At 38.2% G+C, this 18,827-nt stretch overlaps 1 protein-coding gene across 2 annotated transcripts in view; it reads right to left on the bottom strand.

Annotated features, from left to right (window-relative positions):
* Nucleotides 1–18,827, bottom strand: part of RGS22 (regulator of G protein signaling 22) — a 134,771-nt gene that overhangs the window by 91,597 nt on the left and 24,347 nt on the right. For both annotated transcript variants that reach the window (XM_039233860.1, XM_039233859.1), the window contains exon 4: nucleotides 9,901–10,122. In XM_039233860.1, the coding sequence (XP_039089791.1) occupies nucleotides 9,901–10,122 (222 nt within the window). The remainder of the gene's footprint in view (nucleotides 1–9,900; nucleotides 10,123–18,827) is intronic.

Genomic DNA, 18,827 nt, shown 5'->3' on the forward strand with positions numbered 1-18,827 from the left:
GGTCTTCTTTGGAAAAATGTATGTTCAAGTCCCCTGCCCATTTTTTATTTTAGTTTTTTCAAGCTTCTATTTAAATTCCAGTTTGTTAACATACAGTGTAATGTTAGTTTCAGGTGTAGAATTTAGTGATTCAACATTTACACACAAAACCCAGTGCTCATCACAACAAGCACACTCCTTAATCTCTGTCACCTAGTTCACGCATTTCCCCCACCTTCCCTCTGGTAACCATTAGCATGTTCTCTACAATTAAGTGTCTGTTTCTTGGTTTCCTTTTCACCTGCTATGTTCATTTGTTTCTTAAATTCCATAAATGAGTGCAATCATATGGTATTTTTATTTCTGACTGACTTATATCACTTAGCATAATACTCTCTAGCTCCATCCACATCATTGCAAATGGTAAAATTTCATTCTTTTTTATTGCTGAATAATATTCCGCTGTACATTTATACTACATCTGTACCCATTCATCAGCTGATGGACATTTGGGCTGTTTACATTATTTGGCTAATGTTGATAATGCTGCTATAAACATCAGGGTGCATGTATCCCTTTGAATCAGTTATTTTTGTGTCCTTTGGGTAAATACCTAGTAGGGCAATTGCTGAATCAGAGGGTAGTTCTATTTTTAGCTTTCTGAGGAAGCTCCATACTATTTTTCAGAGTCCTCTGCCTATTTTTAAAAAATTTTTAATGTTTATTTATTTTTGAGAGGAGGGAGGCATAGGGAGACACAGAATCTGAAGCAGGTTCCAGGCTTCGAGCTGTCAGCAGAGAGCCTAATGCAGGCCTCAAACTCACAAGCTATGAGATCATGACCTGAGCTGAAATTGGATGCTTAACCAACTAAGTCACCTAGTTGCCCCGTCTGCCCATTTTTTAATCAGATTGTTTATTTGGTGTTGAGCTGTATAAGTTCTTTATACATTTTGGATATTGACCTCTTACTGGATATACTATTTGCAGGTATCTTCTCCCATTCAGTAGGTTGCCTTTTTGTTTTGTGGTTACCCTCACTGTGCAAAAGCTTTTTATTTTGGTGTAATCCTACTAGTTTAATATTGTTTTGTTTTCCTTGCTTGAGGAGACATACATAGAAAAATGTTTCCATGGCTAATGTCAAAGAAATTACTGCCTATATTTTCTTTTTTTTTTTTTCATGTTTTATTTATTTCTGAGAGAGAGAGAGAGAGAGAGAGCATGAGCAGGGGAGGGTCAGAGAGAGAAAGAGAGATACAGAATCTGAAACAGCCTCCAGCCCCTGAGCTAGCTGTAAGCACAGAGCCCGACATAGGGCTCAAACCCACAAACCATGAGATCATGACCTAAGCCGAAGTCAGACGCTTAACCAACTGAGCCACCCAGGTGCCCCTGCCTATGTTTTCTTCTAGGAGTTTCATGGTTTCAGGTTTGACATTTAGGTCTTTCATCCACGTGAAGTTTATTTTTGTGTATGGTGTAAGAAAGTGGTCTAGTTTCATTATTTTGCATGTTGCTGTTCAACTTTCCCAGCAAAATTTGTCGAAGAGACTATCTTTTCCCCATTGTATATCCTTGCCTCTTTTGTTGTACATTAATTGACCGTACAAAGGTGGGTTTATTTCTGGGCTCTCTATTCAATTCCATTGACCTATGTGTCTATTTTTGTGCCAGTACCATAGTGTTTTGATTACTACAGCTTTGAAGTAGATCTTGAAATCTGGGATTGTGACACCTCCAGCTTTGTTCTTTCTCAAGATTGGTTAGGCTATTCAGGGTCTTTAATCGTTCCACACAAGTTTTTGCTATCATTTGTTTTAGTTCTGTGAAAAATGTAATTAGTATTCTGATAAGGACTGCATTAAACCTGCAGACGGCATAATATGGACATTTAAAAATTTTAATATTTATTTGTTTTTGAGAGACAGAGAGACAGAGTGCTAGCAAGGGAGTGGCAGAGAGGGAGACACAGATTCTGAAACAGGCTCTGAGCTGTTTCACTGAGCCTGCCAGCAGGGCTCAAACTCAGTAATGGCAGATCATGACCTGAGCTGAAGTCAGATGCTTAACTGACTGAGCCACCCAGGCACTCCGGTAATATGGACATTTTAACAATATTGGTTCTTCCATACCATGAGCATGGAACATCTTTCCATTTGTATCTCCTTCAATTTCTTTCATCAATGTTTTATAGTTTTCAGAGTACAGGTCTTACGCCTCTTTGCTTAGGTATATTCTTAGGTATTTCATTATTTTGGTATAATTGTAAATGCGATTCTTAATTTCTCTTTCTGCTACTTTCTTATTAGTGTATGGGAATGCAACAGATGTTTTGGAACACATATGTAGGATTTAGTTTATATAAAAACTGAATCACATTATACACTTTCATTTACAACTTGATTTTTTTCATTGAACAGTACAACATATGTCTATTGCATCAGGATGACAGACAGCTCAAACATAATCCTTGAAATAGTCATATAATATTCCATAGTTCTTCCATTGATAAATATATAGTTTATATATATATTACTCAAGTTTATACTACTTAAGTCAATGCTGTAGTATAACTCCTATAATACAAATTTACTTCTATGGGATAAATCCTTACATGGCTTTCCATGTATAAATCATAGTACTTTTCATTTTAATTGATTTTGCCAGGTTAATTCCCAAAGATTGTAGCAATTAATATTCTACAAACACTAGACATTACTGTTTTTTTTAAGTGTAGGCTGGAATGCCTGGATGGCTCAGTCAGTTAAAGTGTCTGACACTTGATTTCAGCTCATGATCTCACCATTTGTGAGCACAGAGCCTCCTTGGGATTCTCTCCCTCTCTCTCTGCCCCTTCACTGTACATGCCCACATGCTCTCTCTCTCTCCCTCAAAATAAATAAAACTTTTTTAAAAAGTGTAGGCCAATTTAATGTCTTAAAAATATGACTGTATTTATAATTATAAATTTCTGACAATTTTTGTGATTAAACACCTTTATTTGCTCATTTTCCATTTTATTTACTCTCATAGTTTGTTGAATTACTTCAGTTATCCTATTGGATTAAGTGTCTTTTTCTTGAATAAGCCTGGTAAGAAATTCAATAAAATACATTTCCTCATACTTGCAAAATTTTTTTCTAAATCATTAGTTTTTAACTTTATGTCATTTCCTAACATATGAACATTTTAATTTTGGTATCCAGGTTTGTTTTTTTATTATTTTGAAGATTCTAGAGGTTTTGGCTTCTTCAGAAGATGGTTCATATGCTTAGTTCACATAAAAAGTTTCCTGGATTTTATTGTAATATTTCAGTTTAAAAAACCATTTAAGTCCATTTATTCATTTGCAAATAAAGATAATCCAGATTATTCTTGCAAGTTGATAGTATTTATATTTATTGTGCTGAAGTTCTGTCTAGGAAGTATAAAATAATATTTTAAGATAATTTATTGTCAAATTGGCTAACATACAATGGGTAGAGTGTGCTCTTGGTTTTTGGGGTAGATTCCATGGTTCATCGCTTACATACAGCACTCAGTGCTCATTCCAACAAGTGCCCTCCTCAATGCCCATCACCCATTTTCCTCTCTCCCCCACCCCATCAACCCTGTTTGTTCTCTGTATTTAAGAATCTCCTATGGTTTGCCTCCCTCCCTCTATGTTTGTAGCTATTTTTTCCCCTTCCCTTCCCCCAAAGTCTTCTGTTAAGTTTCTCAAGATCCACATATAAGTGAAAACATAGGATATCTGTCTTTCTCTGACTGACTTATTTCAGTTCCAACCACGTTGCTACAAATGGCATGATTTCATTCTTTCTCATTGCCAAGTAGTATTCCATTGTATATATAAACCATATCATCTTTATCCATTCATCAGTTGATGGGCATTTAGGCTCTTTCCATAATTTGGCTATTGTTGAAAGTGCTGCTATACATAGGGGTACATGTACACCTATGAATCAACACTCCTGCATCCTTTGGATAAATTCCTAGTAGTGCTGGGTCATTAGGTAGTTCCATTTTTAATTTTTTGAGGAACCTCCACACTGTTTTCCAGAGCAGCTGCACCAGTTTGCCTTCCCATCAACAGTGCAAGAGGGTTCCCATTTCTCGACATCCTCACCAGCATCTGTTGTTTCCTGAGTTATTAATTTTAGCCACTCAGTCTGGTGTGATATCTCAATGTGGTTTTGATTTGTATTTCCCTGATAATGAGTAACGTTGAGCATCTTTACATGTGTAAAGACCATCTGGATGTCTTCTTTGGAAAAGTGTCTATTAATGTCTTCTGCCCATTTCTTCATTGGATTATTTGTTTCTCAGGTGTTGTTTGGTAACTTTTTTATAGATTTTGGATACTAACCCTTTAACCGATAATGTTATTTGCAACTATCTTTTCCCATTCCGTCGGTTGCCTTTTAGTTTGTCGATTATTTCCTTTGCAGTGCAGAACCTTTTTATCTTGATGAGGTTCCAAATAGTTCGTTTTTGCTTTTAATTCCCTTGACTTTGGAGATGTGTCAAGCAAGAAACTGCTGTGGCTGAGGCCAAAGAGGTTGTTGCCTGCTTTCTCCTCTAGGGTTTTGATGGTTTTCTGTCTCGCATTCAGGTCCTTTATCCATTTTAAGTTTATTTTTGTATATGGAGTAAGAAAGTGGTCTAGTTTCATTCTTCAGCATGCTGCTGTCCAGTTCTCCTAGCACTATTTGCTAAAGAGACTGTCTTTTTTCTGTTGGATACTCTTTCCCACTTTGTCAAAGATGAGTTGGCCATACATTTGTGGGCCCAATTCTGGGTTCTCTATTCTATTCCATTGGTCTATATGTCTATTTTTCTGCCAATACCATACTGTCTTGATGATTACAGCTTTGGAGTAGAGGCTAAAGTCGGGGATTGTGATGCTTCCCGCATTGGTTTTCTTCTTCAGTATTACTTTAGTCATTCAGGGTCTTTTTTGGTTCCATACAAATTTTAGGATTGTTTGTTTTAGTTTTGAGAAGAATGCCGTACAATTTTGATTGGGATTGCACTGAATGTGTAGACTGCTTTGGGTAGTACTGGCATTTAACAATATTTACTCTTCCAATCCATGAGCATGGAAAGTTTTTCCATTTCTTTTGTGTCTTCTTCAATTTCCTTCACAAGCTTTCTATAGTTTCAACATACAGGTCTTTAATATCTTTGGTTAGGTTTAGGTATTTTAGGTATTTTATGGTTCTTGGTGCAAGTGTAAATGGGATTAGTTTCTTGATTTCTCTTTCTGATGCTTCATTATTGATGTATAGAAATGCAACCGATTTTTGTACATTGATTTTGTACCCTGCGACTCTGCTGAATTCGTGTATCACTTCTGGCAGCCTTTTGGTGGAATCTTTCAGGCTTTACATGTAGAGTATCATGTCGTCTGCAAAAAGCGAAAGGTTGACATCTTTGCCAACTTAAATGACTTTTTGTTTATTTTGTTGTCTGATTGCTGAGGCTAGGACTTCCAACACTATGTTAAACAACAATGGTGAGAGTGGACATCAACATCATGTTCCTGATCTCAGGGGGAAAGCTCTCAGTTTTTCCCCATTGAGGATGATAGTAGTTTTGGGCTTTTGATATATGGCTTTTATGATGTTAATGTATGTTCCCTCTATCCTGACTTTCTTGAGGGTTTTTATTAAGAAAGGATGCTATATTTTGTCAGATGTTTTTTCTTCATCTATTAACAGGATCATATGGTTCTTATCCTTTCTTTTACTAATGTGATGTATCACTTTGATTTGTGAATACTGAACCAGCCCTGCAGCCCAGGGATGAATACCACTTGATCATGGTGAATAATTCTTTTTATATGCTATTGAATTTGATTTGCTGAATTTTCTTGTTGAAAATTTCTGCATGCATGTTCATCAGGGATATTAACCTGTAATTCCCCTTTATGTAGTGCCTCTCTCTGGTTTGGGAAGCAAGGTAATGCTGTTTTCACAGAATGAGTCCAGAAGTTTTCCTTCCATATCTATGTTTTGGATCAGCTTGAGAAGAAAAGGAATTAACTCTGCTTTAAATGTCTAGCAGAATTCCCCTGAGAAGCCATCTGGTCCAGGACTCTTATTTGTCAGGAGATTTTTGATAAGTGATTCAATTTCTTCACTACTTATGGGTCTGTTCAAATTTTCTATTTCTTCCTGTTTGGGTTTTGTTAGTGTGTGGGTGTCTAGGAATTGGTCCATTTCTTCCAGGTTGTCCAGTTTGTTGGCATATAATTTTTCATAGTATTCCCTGATAATTGCTTGTATTTCTGAGGGATTGGTTGCGATAAATCCATTTTCATTCCTGATTTTATCTATTTGGGTCCTCTCTCTTTTCTTTTTGAGAAGTCTGACTAGGGGGTTATCAATTTTATTTTTTCATTGCTCTGTTCTACTGTTTGTTTGGTTTTTTAAATTCTATATTGTTTATTTCTGCTCTGATCTTTATTATTTCTCTTCTTCTGCTGGCCTTGGAGTTTGTTAGTCTGCTTCTAGTTCCTTTAGGTGTGCTGTTAGGTTTTGTATTTGGGATTTTTCTTTTTTCTTGAGATAGGCCTAGATTGCAATGTATTTTCCTCTTCGAACTGCCTTTGCTCCATCCCAAAGGGTTTGGACTATTGTGTTTTCACTTTTATTTGTTTCCATATAGTTTTTAATTTCTTCTTTAATTGCCTAGTTGACCCATTCATTCTTTAGTAGGATATTCTTTAACCTCCATGTAATTTGGAGGTTTTTCCAAATTTTTTCCTGCGGTTGATTTCAAGTTTCATAGTATTGCGATCTGAAAATGTGCATGATATGATCTCAATTCTTTTATATTTATTGAGGGCTGTTTTGTGACCCAGTATATGTTCTATCTTGGAGAATGTACCATGTGTACTCAAGAAGAATCTGTATTCTGCTGCCTTAGGATGAAAAGTTCTGAATATATCTGTCAACTCCATCTGGTCCAGTGTATCATTCAGGGCCATTGTTTACTGATTTTCTGTCTGGATGATCTGTCCATTGCTGTAAGTGGAGGATTCAAGTCCCCTGCAATTACCACATTCTTACCAATAAGATTGCTTATGTTTGTGATTGTTTATATATTTGGGTGTTCCAAATTTGGTGCATAAACATTTATAATTGTTAGCTCTTCTTGATGGATAGACCCTATAATTATGATATAATACCCTTCTTCATCTCTTGTTACAGCCGTTGTCTGATATACATATGGCTACTTCTTCATCTCTTGTTACAGACAAAATCTAGTTTGTCTGATATATGTATGGCTACTCCAGCTTTCTTTTGACTTCCAGTAGCATGATAGATGGTCCTCCATCCCCTCACTTTCAATCTGAAGGTGTCCTCAGGTCTACAATGGGTCTCTTATAGACAGAAAATAGATGGGTCTTGGTTTTTCTTATCCATTCTGATACCCTATGTCTTTTGATTGGAGCATTTAGTCCATTTACATTCAATGTTATTATTAAAAGATATGGATTTAGAGTCATTGTGTTATCTGTAGGTTTTTTGTCTGTAGTGATGTCTCTGGTCCTTTGCAGGCTTTGCAACATTCCACTCAGAGAGTCCCCATTAGGATCTCTTGTAGGGTTGGGTTAATGGTGATGAATTCCTTCAGTTTTTGTTTATCTGGGAAAACCTTTATCTCTCCATCTGTTCTGAATGACAGGCTTGCTGGATAAAGGACTCTTGGCTGCATATTTTTCCTATTCAGCACATTGAAAATTTCCTGCCATTCCTTTCTTGCCTCCCAAGTTTCAGTACATAGGTCTGCTACTACCCTTATGTGTCTATCCTTGTAAGTTAAGGTCCATTTGTCCCTAGCTGCTTTCAGAATTCTTTAGCTGTCATTTCTTCCTGGAATTTCTTTTGAGGAGAATTCTCCTGTTTCATCATTTTGGCTAGTTTTGTCCCTTATGTGTTTTAAAAGCTTGTTATGTGTCCTGCACCTGCGAGCACTACTAAATTAAAGAAGGGTCATACACTCTCCAGGGCCCTTCAGGAGGTGTTTTTTGGAGTGTGTTACTTGCTCTTTGTTGTTGTGACTCTTGTTACTTTATCTCCCTACACTTAGTAATGTTTTGGACCCTTCCCAAGGTGTGCTTTGATTTGTTGGTTGAAGTAGCCCTGAATACTTCCAGAACAGTCCTTTCTGATAACTTGGGAGCCACCTGCCTAAATGCTTTCTTGAAATCTTCCAAAGTTAAATATCCACAATAGTGCCTGTCAAAAGCTGTGAAGATGTGTCTTATTTCATTGTGATGGAGCAGAACTTCCTTCATTTTGTTACAATACTTAAAAATTCCTCAAGTAATAGGCATTGTCACACTTTCTCACGATTTACCTTCAACCACTCCAGCCTGGCCTCTGCTGTCACCTGGTACCTAAACTGCTCTTGCAGGCCACCAACTCCAATGGACCAGAAGTCTAAAATAATTTTGAATTGCAAGGAAGATATATTTTTTTTCCTATGATCTAATGGAAATGGTTACAGTGTTTACTATTGATTTGGGGTAGCCTTTAATAGTTTAAGTAATTTATTTTTTAATGAGTTTTTATTAGGAATGAGTTTGCATGAAATGCTACAGATTTATGTATATTAATTTTGTACCCTGTAATTTTACTCAACTCATTGATCAGTTCTAGTAGTTTTTTGGTGAAGTCTTTAAGATTTTCTATATATAGTATCACGCCATCTGCAGATAGTGATTGTGTTACTTCTTCCTTACCAATCTAGATGCCTTGTCTTTCTTTATCTTGTCTGATTGCTCTGTCTAGGACTTTCAGTATTATGCTGAATAAAAGTGGTGAGAGTGGACATCCTTGTCTCCTTCCTCTCACTTGTTCCCCATTGAGGATGATGTTAGCTGTGGGTTTTTCACTATGGCTTTTATTATGCTGAGGTATGTGCCCTCTAAACCTAGTTTGTTGAGGCTTTTTATCATGAATGAATGTTGTAATAATTTACATAGTGCTTTATAGATCAGAATATATTTCCTTGTTTAAACTTCAAGACAGTGTTATGACATAGCTTTTTTTAGTATTTATAGAAATATTTTAAATACTATTATTATTATTATTAATGCATTTAATTTGATGAAAGTAAATAAAGACAAAATATATTGGAATTCAGTAAAAGGAGTATTGAAGAAGTGTCAAGCTGGAAGAGAGCAATGTTTTAAGTGTTGAACATATTCTAGCTTAGTTCCATCAGACACTTCAAATTATGGAAAATGTTAATATTCATTTTATTTTTAGTTGAGCCACACAACAAACCTAAGTAGTAGGTAGTGAAGGTATCATTTGACAGGTGATGAAAATAAAGTTCATCAAAATGATTTGTTCAAAAACACAGAACTAGTAAGTTAAAGAACCAATGTTAGAACCCAGGTGTTTTGTTTCGTTGTTTTGTTTTTTAACCTCATGATGAGGAGACAAAATCCAGAAACTGAGAGTAGAACTTAATACCAGGGAGGAAAGAGCCACATAGCCTAACCTGAGGGTCAGAAATAATAATTTCCAACTGCTTATTAGGATATAACCCAAAGGAGATAAATTTACTTTGTACCCACATTTTCTAGAGTGCATCTAAAGGATATACGTATTTTTAGTTCCCCCAAGTTAACCTCATATCCTAAGTATTGAAAGCAAGTTACATGAATCTTCTCATATTGAAAATCAAATATCAACAAAACTGCTAGATCAAATTGGCCATTTGACACAAAAAAAGATGATTTGCTAAAGATTGTTAGTTGCTACTAACAAATTCAATGTATAAGTAGAATAAAATTTAATAAATCTAGTTACATTTCAGAAAGGCAAGCCCAAGGACCCTCATGTTAACCTTACCTAAAGCTTTATTTATCCAGTATATTTATCAAATATACTTTCTTACCATAATATTGTAGTTGACATTAATGGTCTCATTTTCATAAGGGGTGTTCATCTGAGCAGGTTTAATATCATTCTTTCCTTTCCTTACAACATCATAGATGGGATTTCGAGGTTGCTGGTTTTGTAGAATTTTTTTCAGTTGCTTTTCCAGAAGTTGTGGAGCATTGTTAACTACTTCAAAAACTCCGTAATCCGCATTAAATCTAATTGCCTCTGAAAAGGTCTGTAAAATAGATTTGCGAAAATAATGTCTTAAATTTGCATAAACCAGAAACTCACTGTCTCAAAAAAGGCTTGAAACTTACATATATGCATATATACATACACAAAATTTTGTGTACTTAATCATTACCTCTTTTGGGAGCTTGGAAATCTCTTGACTACATATAAGGAAACCCACTGAATCCTTCCTTTCCAATGTACTTATGCCATGAAATAAGGATGTATTATGGCAGAAATTCCCTTTGCATAAATATCTCTTGTTTCTTTGGAATGGGAAAAAAAATACACACCTGGTCTCTATGAAGCAATGTTATTCTCTTAGGAGCGGGTGGATTACTAGGGAAGAATGAGTAAAGAAAGAAGAAATAACACTCCCGTTATCTCTTTCATCCCCAGGAGCCATGAAAGCTAAAGTCTCCCTTGCCCAAAAGGATAAAATTAAGTACAATGTGTTCTTCATTTAAGACTATTTCAACACCATTCCTCTCACTGTGAAAAAAAAGAGAGAGAGCGAATGAAAGACAATAACATTTCTAAGCTTTTCTCAGTAATTACTAAATGCTGCCAAGTTTTATTTAAAGTCAGTCAGTTAATATACAACAGTCAGGAGTCTGGAGTTTGAATGCCAATTTGCACATAAGTAGCTCTGTAATTTTGAGTAAATAATTAAACATGTTTGGAGTCTCCATCTCTGTAACAAATAAATAGAGGATTGACTGTGTCTTTTCCCATTTTGCCCTCCAAACCTAGAATCAAGTTCCTTTGTCAGAATATTAATTTATTTTAGGATACCTTCAGTGAACTATGCACTCATGCAGATTAATTTATAAATTTTAAGCCAGGTGGTAGAAGATATCTAGCCCTTCCCCTTGGGTCAATACATGTCCTAGGGAGAGCAGCAATTCTTTCAAATTTTACTAAGAGATTGCTAGTTCTACCATAATTAGAATTTAATAAATGGTAGGATGTCATAACATTGGAATACATACATTAGAAACGTGTGTACATACATAAAAATATCCACATATACATGTATGTATATGTACATATTTTTTAAATTATTTTTTTACATTTATCCATTTTTGAGAGACAGAGTATGAGAAGGGAGGGGCAGAGAAGAGGGAGACACAGAATCTGAACCAGGTTCCAGGCGCTGAGCTGCCAGCACAGAGCCCGATGCAGGGCTCAAACCCACGAACCATGAAATCACTACCTAAGCTGAAGTCGGGAGCTTATCTGACTGAGCCATCCAGGCGCCCCAGTACATACATATTTTTTTTAATGTCAGATAACATCACATCTCTAAAATCATCTCCCCTTCTAAGGAATTTAAAGTTCACGAACAATAGAATTCAATATGAAAGTCAGTCTACCGGCCAAAAGGACTCAGTGTTAAGATTTCCCTTCAAGGGGCGCCCGGGTGGCTTAGTTGGTTAAGCGTCCGACTTTCGCTCGGGTCATGATCTCGCGGTTTGTGGGTTCGAGCCCCGTGTCGGGCTCTGTGCTGACTGCCAGCTCAGAGCCTGGAGCCTGTTTCAGTCTGTGACTCCCTCTCTCTCTGACCCTCCCCTGCTCACGCTCTCTCTCTCTCTCCTAGAAATAAATAAAACATTTAAAAAAAAAAAAAAGATTTCCCTTCAAAAATGACTTGTATAGGTCAATGGACAAGTGACAAGTACCAGTAAATTGTGTATAAGTTTTCTTCAATAAATATATTTCAGTGCATCTGTCTTTCAGACATGAGAGTCAAACAGGCATTACTTACCTGAATGTCAAATATGATCTCTGAATTATACTATCACTAAACAGATAAATGAGTCTGCTGATACCAGAGACAAGATTCATCTGGCAGGAGAAAGCATCTGAATTAAGCTTGGTAGAGAATGGACATAAAATATTAGCCAGGGTGGGGGAAACAGTATAGTATACTGCTAAAGACCATCTGGAAAAGATTTCTTCTAGTTCTGAGTATCCATGGAACAAGAGAGCAAGTTTGGCTTTTATTTGTTTTCCTTTCTTTCTGCTGCCTCCTACCCTCATACCTGGTGGACTGAGTAACACAAAGCTGTGATAACCCAAAGCCAAGAATGCCGATTAGTTAGTTCTATGAACAAATAAGATATTTCCTGCTACTCAAGTTAGAAAAATAATGACCAATAAAAACAAATTTAGAGGGACTGCAACACTCTGAGGCCCTCAGTAGCCAATGTTACTCAGTAGTAAGTAATTAAGGTACAGAGGTAGAAATAACAGGGGAGGGGGCGCCTGGGTGGCTCAGTCAGTTAAGCATTCGGCTCAGCTAATGATTTCACAGTTCGTGGGTTCAAGCCCCACGTTGGGCTAGCTTAGAGCCTGGAGCCTGTTTCAGATTCTGTGTCTCCCTCTCTCTCTGACCCTCCCCTGATCACGCTGTCTCTCTCTCTCAGAAATAAATTAAAAAAACATTAAAAAAATTTTTTAATTAAAAAAAAGAAATAACAGGGGAGACAAGAACTACCATTAACTGGATATCTACCATGTGTGAGCACGTGACAAGACACTTCAAATGCACTATCCTTCCACATTTCTGAGATCACTCTTCATTCAAAGTGGACACTCAGGATGGTTATGTGATGGGCCATAGATTCAGAGCTATGAATTGCTAAATCAGGACTACTGAAACAAGTCTATCTGGCCCCAAAGACAGCACATTTCCTCTTCTTTACAATTATATTGCCTCACATACTGATAAAACTAGCATACACTAATCGCCTTCTCTAGGCCAGGCACTGTGTTAAGCAATAATCCTATAAACTTAGTGGAGCTGGGATTTAAACCAAGGTGTTTTATCAGTAAAGACACAGAGGTATGGGGCGCCTGGGTGGCTTAGTCGGTTGGGCGTCCGACTTTCGCTTGGGTCATGATCTCGCGGTTCGTGGGTTCAAGCCCCGCGTCGGGCTCTGTGCTGACTGCCAGCTCAGAGCCTGGAGCCTGTTTCGGAGTCTGTCACTCCCTCTCTCTCTGACCCTCCCCTGCTCACACTGTCTCTCTCTCTCCTAGAAATAAATAAAACATTTAAAAATTAAAAAAAAAAAAGACACAGAGGTATGAAGCAGCATGGTGCATGTGGGTAATTGTCAGCAGTTCCATGTAGTAGAATATAACTAGAATAGCTCATAGTTGAAATTGTTTAAGGAACAAAGGAAAGACTTGAGGTAGATGAGATAGATAGGACCAAATCATGGACGGCTTTGCACACCATTTTAAGAAGGATAAGCTCATCTTGATCCTTGAAATAGGGTGGAATGGGAAAATCCTAAATTGGGGAGTAAATCTGATTGGTGTTTTAGGAAGATTCTCCTGGTAGCAGTCTGGAGTTTTGTTTGCTGGCTCTTGAGTTGGTGAGGAAGAATGCTCACATCCCACAAGCAGAGCCATCACAATGCTCTGTTACCTCAGAGCTACTGGCTATTACCACCAGAGCCAGGGCCAGTGTGGCAATTATTAACTCGCTTGCATGGGTCACTGTCTCCAGCACACACAGAGGCTAGGGCAGGCTGTAAGGCAGGTAGTTAGCAATTACTTTCATTTTCAACTCACAAAGCAAAACTACAGCTGAAAAAAGTTAAGTGATCTCTTCATGGATTTCCAGCACGTCCCCTGGTAAGCACACTGCAGAACTCCAGGTTCAGGACTACAGAGTGCTTTAAACCCTGGGCTGACACGTAATTTCAGTAGGCGTCAGTGGATGCTGTGGATTAGCTCACTCCGGATCTGTTCCAACCGCCCGAAACACAGAATCTGGACAACTAAAAAACGTAGCACCCGGACTCCTCTGTAGTTCAAGTTACACGTGTGACTCGCTTCTGCTATTCATATGCACGAAATACTTGAATTCTGAAGCAAGTCAAGTAAGGAAAGAGGTAGGGCCTATCCACCCTGAGGAAGGAAAGCCGAACGACATAAGCACATGAAAGTGAGGAGAGAACCAGGACAAAAAGAAGTATTTTACACACACAAGAAAAAAAGACAACAGAAGGAAAGCTGTTAACTAATTGTGTCCATGATTAAATGACATGAAATGTAGCTAAATAAGATGTTAAAATATTTAAAATTTTTAAACTTAAGAATTTGTCTCAGTGGGGGGCACCTGAGTGGCTCAGTCAGTTGAGCATCTGACTTCAGCTCAGGTCATGATCTCACGGTTCATAAGTTTGACCCCCACATTGGGTTTTCTATTGTCAGTGCAAAGCTGGCCTCAGATCCATTGTCCCCCTCTCTCTGCTCCTCCCCACCCCCTCAAATAAATAAATAAATAAATAAACAAACATTTTTTATTTTTTTTTATTTTTTTATTTTTTTGGGTTTTTTTAATTTTTATTATTTTTTTTACAAATAGTTTATTGTCAAATTAGTTTCCACATAACACTCAGTGCTCATCCCCACAAGTGCCCTCCTCCATGCCCATCCCCCCCTCCCCCCCACATCCATCCGTCCTCAGTTTTTGTCAGCATTCAAGTCTCTCATGGTTTGCCTCTCTCCTTTTCCCCCACCATTTCCGCCCTTCTTCTCCCCCTTGGTCCTCCGTCAAGTTCCTCCTAATCCTCCTATACGTGCAAACATATGATATTTGTCCTTCTCTGCCTGACTTATTTCACTCAGCATAACACCCTCAAGGTCCATCCATGTTGCTACACATGGCCAGATTTCATAGTTTCTCATTGCCATGTAGTATTCCATGGTATAGATAAACCACATCTTCTTGATCCATTCATCTGTTGATGGACACTTAGGCTCTTTCCATGTTTTAGCTATTGTGGAGAGTGCTGCTATGAACATTGGGGTACATGTGATCCTATGCCTCAGCATTTCTGTATCCCTTGGGTAAATTCCTAGCAGTGCTATTGCTGGGTCATAGGGGAGTTCTATTGTTAGTTTCCTGAGGAACCTCCACACTGTTTTCCAGAGGGGCTGTACCAGTTGACATTCCCACCAACAGTGTAGGAGGGTGCCCGTTTCTCCACATCCTCGCCAGCATCTAGAGTTCTCTGATTTGCTCATTTTAGCCACTCTGACTGGTGTGAGGTGGTATCTCAGTGTGGTTTTAAACAAACATTTTTTAAAAAAGAATTTATCTCAGTAGAATTAAAAATGTGATAGAGTCTTTGCCAAGAATATAAGTGCTTTCCTATTTTAAAAGCCACGATTTCCAATGGATCTCAGAAGGTTCTTAATAGCCCTGTGATTCTAAGATTATAAAAGGGGCAAATAACTGATTCAAAGCTTCCCCCAGTTCACTTACTTCAGCAACAACAAAACTTTTCGATGCCCAAGTACCAATTATTAGCCCAAGCAAAGAGGATACAAGCTGAATAAAACACTTGCCCTTGCAAGAAAAATACATGGTCATTCATTTTTCTCCATGATGAACAGTCAACAAAATGCTGAAATAATTTAAATTAATGTAACATGCAAATGCTAAAGGGGAAATCTGTCCACAGAGAGACCATGGTAGTAATACTAGAGGTTTTTTTCTTTTTTATCAAGTTTAGTTATTGTGCTTTAAAAGGGATTTGGCTAATCTAAAAATCTATCCAGAAAAGGATAAGCAGAATGATTAAATGAAAGAAATGTTGGGTAAAATCACTCTGCCTTTCTAGGATTTATCATGAAAGGGGTTTTAATTAAACAATCCCAAGGTGCCTTCCCTATTTGCTACTCCAATGATCCACAATTGTCTCTCAGGAAAAAAAAAGAGTCTATATATTCTTTCTAATAAGATCACCCAATTCCACTGTTCCTTTGTTATTTTACTCATTTTTTCAATAAGTATTCATTGAACCCTTATTAAATGAGCTATCATGATAGATGATATATTGCCACATTGAGTGAGCCCGTCCAGAGCACTCTCCACAAAGCCCCAAATGAAATGAAGGAGACACAAATCTGGCCCCAGAGTATGCTGATCCAACGAAGAAGAAAGAGATGTAAATACACAGAGGCAGTACTCATCCTACAAGACAATGAGCCCTACAGTCGGCGCGCAAGGTGAAATCACATTTAGTCAAAATTATACCTTGAAATCCTTGAGAACACCCATAAGGTATGAAGCTGTCCTACCTCTCAAGAAGCTGATCACAGTGTTTCCTCAGGAATTGAAATGGGTCACTGATTCTTCAGTTAGGAACCAGATGAAATGGTGGGCTTGTGTTTAAAACTCCTATTATACAGAGATATGCGTGTTTAACACTAGAATCTGGGGCGCCTGGGTGGCTCAGTCAGTTAAGCGTCCAACTTCGGCTCAGGTCATGATCTCACAGTTCGTGGGTTCAAGCCCCGCATCAGGCTCTGTGCTGACAGCTAGCTCAGAGCTTGGAGCCTGCTTCGGATTCTGTGCCTCCCTCTCTCTCTGACCCTCCTCTGCTCACACTCTCTCTCTCTTTCTCTCTCTCTCTCTGTCAGAAATAAATAAAACATTAAAAAAAAATTTTTTAAACAAAACAAAACACTAGAATCCCCCTCAGCATGATCAGTTGACTACTCTAGGAAAGACAAGCAGGAAGAGACCACTGAGGGAACAGCAGATTCTCATCTTCCGGCTTCTACCCTTATCAAGATGCTCAGGGATGGGTATGTGTGTGTTTATGGATTAGGAAAACAGACAAAACCATCCTCACTCTTTAAATCACCCTCACTCTCTCTGCAGAGCACGATAATTCATTTTGAGTAATAACACATGTATATTGAGAACTGAAAGCAGTCTGACATTGCCGAAGCTTAACAGTCAAGGGGGAATTAACAGGATATAAGCCTCAGAGAAAGTCAGAGGACGAGTTCATCAAGGACTTTCTATTATATGCATAACTCCCGACTCCTTCTCTCTGAATCTGTGGTTCTCAACGTGTGGTGCCTGGCACAGCAACATCAAAATCACCCTGGAACCTGCTAGAAATGCAAATTATCAGGCCCCTATAATGAGAAACTCTGAGAGTGAGGCCTGGTAGTCTGTGTTAACAAGCCCTCAGGTGATTCTTATGCATGTTCAAATTGGAGAATCATTGCTTTAGGATGATGCGGAGCCAGTGAAGAGTTTTAAGCTGGGAAGAGACAGAATCCAGATCAAGACAAACTTTAACACCCACCTTCTGTCTGCTACTTCATGTAGACTTTCCCCTGTATTCACAAAAGCGGAGGAAGAAGAAGGAACCCTGCTCTTTATTATGCAAATTCCTGTTGTCTGCTTATAAAAAAAAAAATCTCTCTCAGGCGCCTGGGTGGCTCGCTCAGTCTGTTGAGCGTCCCACATCGCTCAGGTCATGATCTAAGGGTTTGAGAGTCCAAGGCCCGCACCAGGGCTGCACCGGAGCTGCTCGCTGCTGTCAGTGCCCAGCCCGGACCCTCTGTCCGCCCCCTCTCTCTCCCCCTCCCCCACTTGCGTAAGGGCTCTCTCAAAAATAAACAAACATTTGTAAATAATCTCTCTCACACATCAAGTCCTTTGTTTTCACTATTTCTCAGCCTATCCACAACGCTCCTACAGTTGGTTCAGCATGTGACAATAAAAGACACGCGAAATGGGGGAGAGAGAAATGAACGAGGTAGGAAGTCTCTCTCCGGAAAAAGCTGAGTAGGCTGATTTAGAGAACACTCAGCTTTTAATCATATGACAGGAAAAATCTTCGGTTTGAGCCTCAAACCCAATCCTCCGCAAGCTGTTGCAGACTGCTCTTTCCCTTACTTAATTTTCTTATTTCAAGGGTATCATTTTCCAAATGTTCTAAAACGAACTGACCTGAAGGCGGTGAAAGCTAACTTTGTAGTACCAGTCATCCATGTGCGAAAAATATTTCCACAGAAAAAGCAAGTGCACGAAAATATTTTTACCACAATAAATTGCTGGCTCCACATTTCTTTGAGAAGAGGAGGGGGAAAAAAGCCTGTGAATAATTAGTGATGTGCTTAAACTGCCAGCGGAGCACCACTGAAACTTACTGGGTGCCAGATTATTTAGCTGAACAGTATTTAAATTAAAAACTAATGACTAGGTTAATTTAATACATGTTCATCTCTGCTCCAACTCTGTCTCTACTAATTGAGCTCCAAAGCTGTATTTTAAACACGCATCCTAGTCAGCGAATGAAAAACATGTGACTACTTGAATGTAACAAGTCAGTTACCAATGACTTCTTTTAATCTAAGTTTTACCGTCATTTTAGATGTTTCACCATAAACTATTTGCTGGACATGTTCACCAATGGGATGGAAGGAATCATGTGCCACATAAAATACATAGAAATATCCTTAGTTAATAAAATGAATTAACATTTGGTAATGCAAGGGCTTTATGTTTGAGCTACAAGGCTTATCAAAACACCCAGAGGTATAAACGCTGAACTCTGGCAATACTACCTACACCCCATCAACACCTTTAAAAATCAATCTCTGAGTATTTAACTTTTGGCAGCTGAAGACCCAAGGCCTACATCCCGCTTTATGCCACTCACTTCGCAAATCTGTACTCTTTCTTTCTCTCTCTTTCCCCTTACCCAACAATCTATCCAACATATAAATCCTTCGTAAAGCTGCAAGAAATTATAATAGTTTATAGATTAAAGAAAAAGTGTAGAGAATCAGTCCCCCCCAAAAAAGAAATTATGGTAAAATTCCAAAAGCAAATAGCTACACATGGTCTGGCAAACACATGACATACCTATCCTTGCAAGGAGG

The sequence above is a fragment of the Hyaena hyaena genome, unplaced genomic scaffold, assembly GCF_003009895.1.
Source record: "Hyaena hyaena isolate Hyena2069 unplaced genomic scaffold, ASM300989v1 scaffold_79, whole genome shotgun sequence".
In the NCBI taxonomy this organism is placed as follows: Eukaryota; Metazoa; Chordata; class Mammalia; order Carnivora; family Hyaenidae; genus Hyaena; species Hyaena hyaena.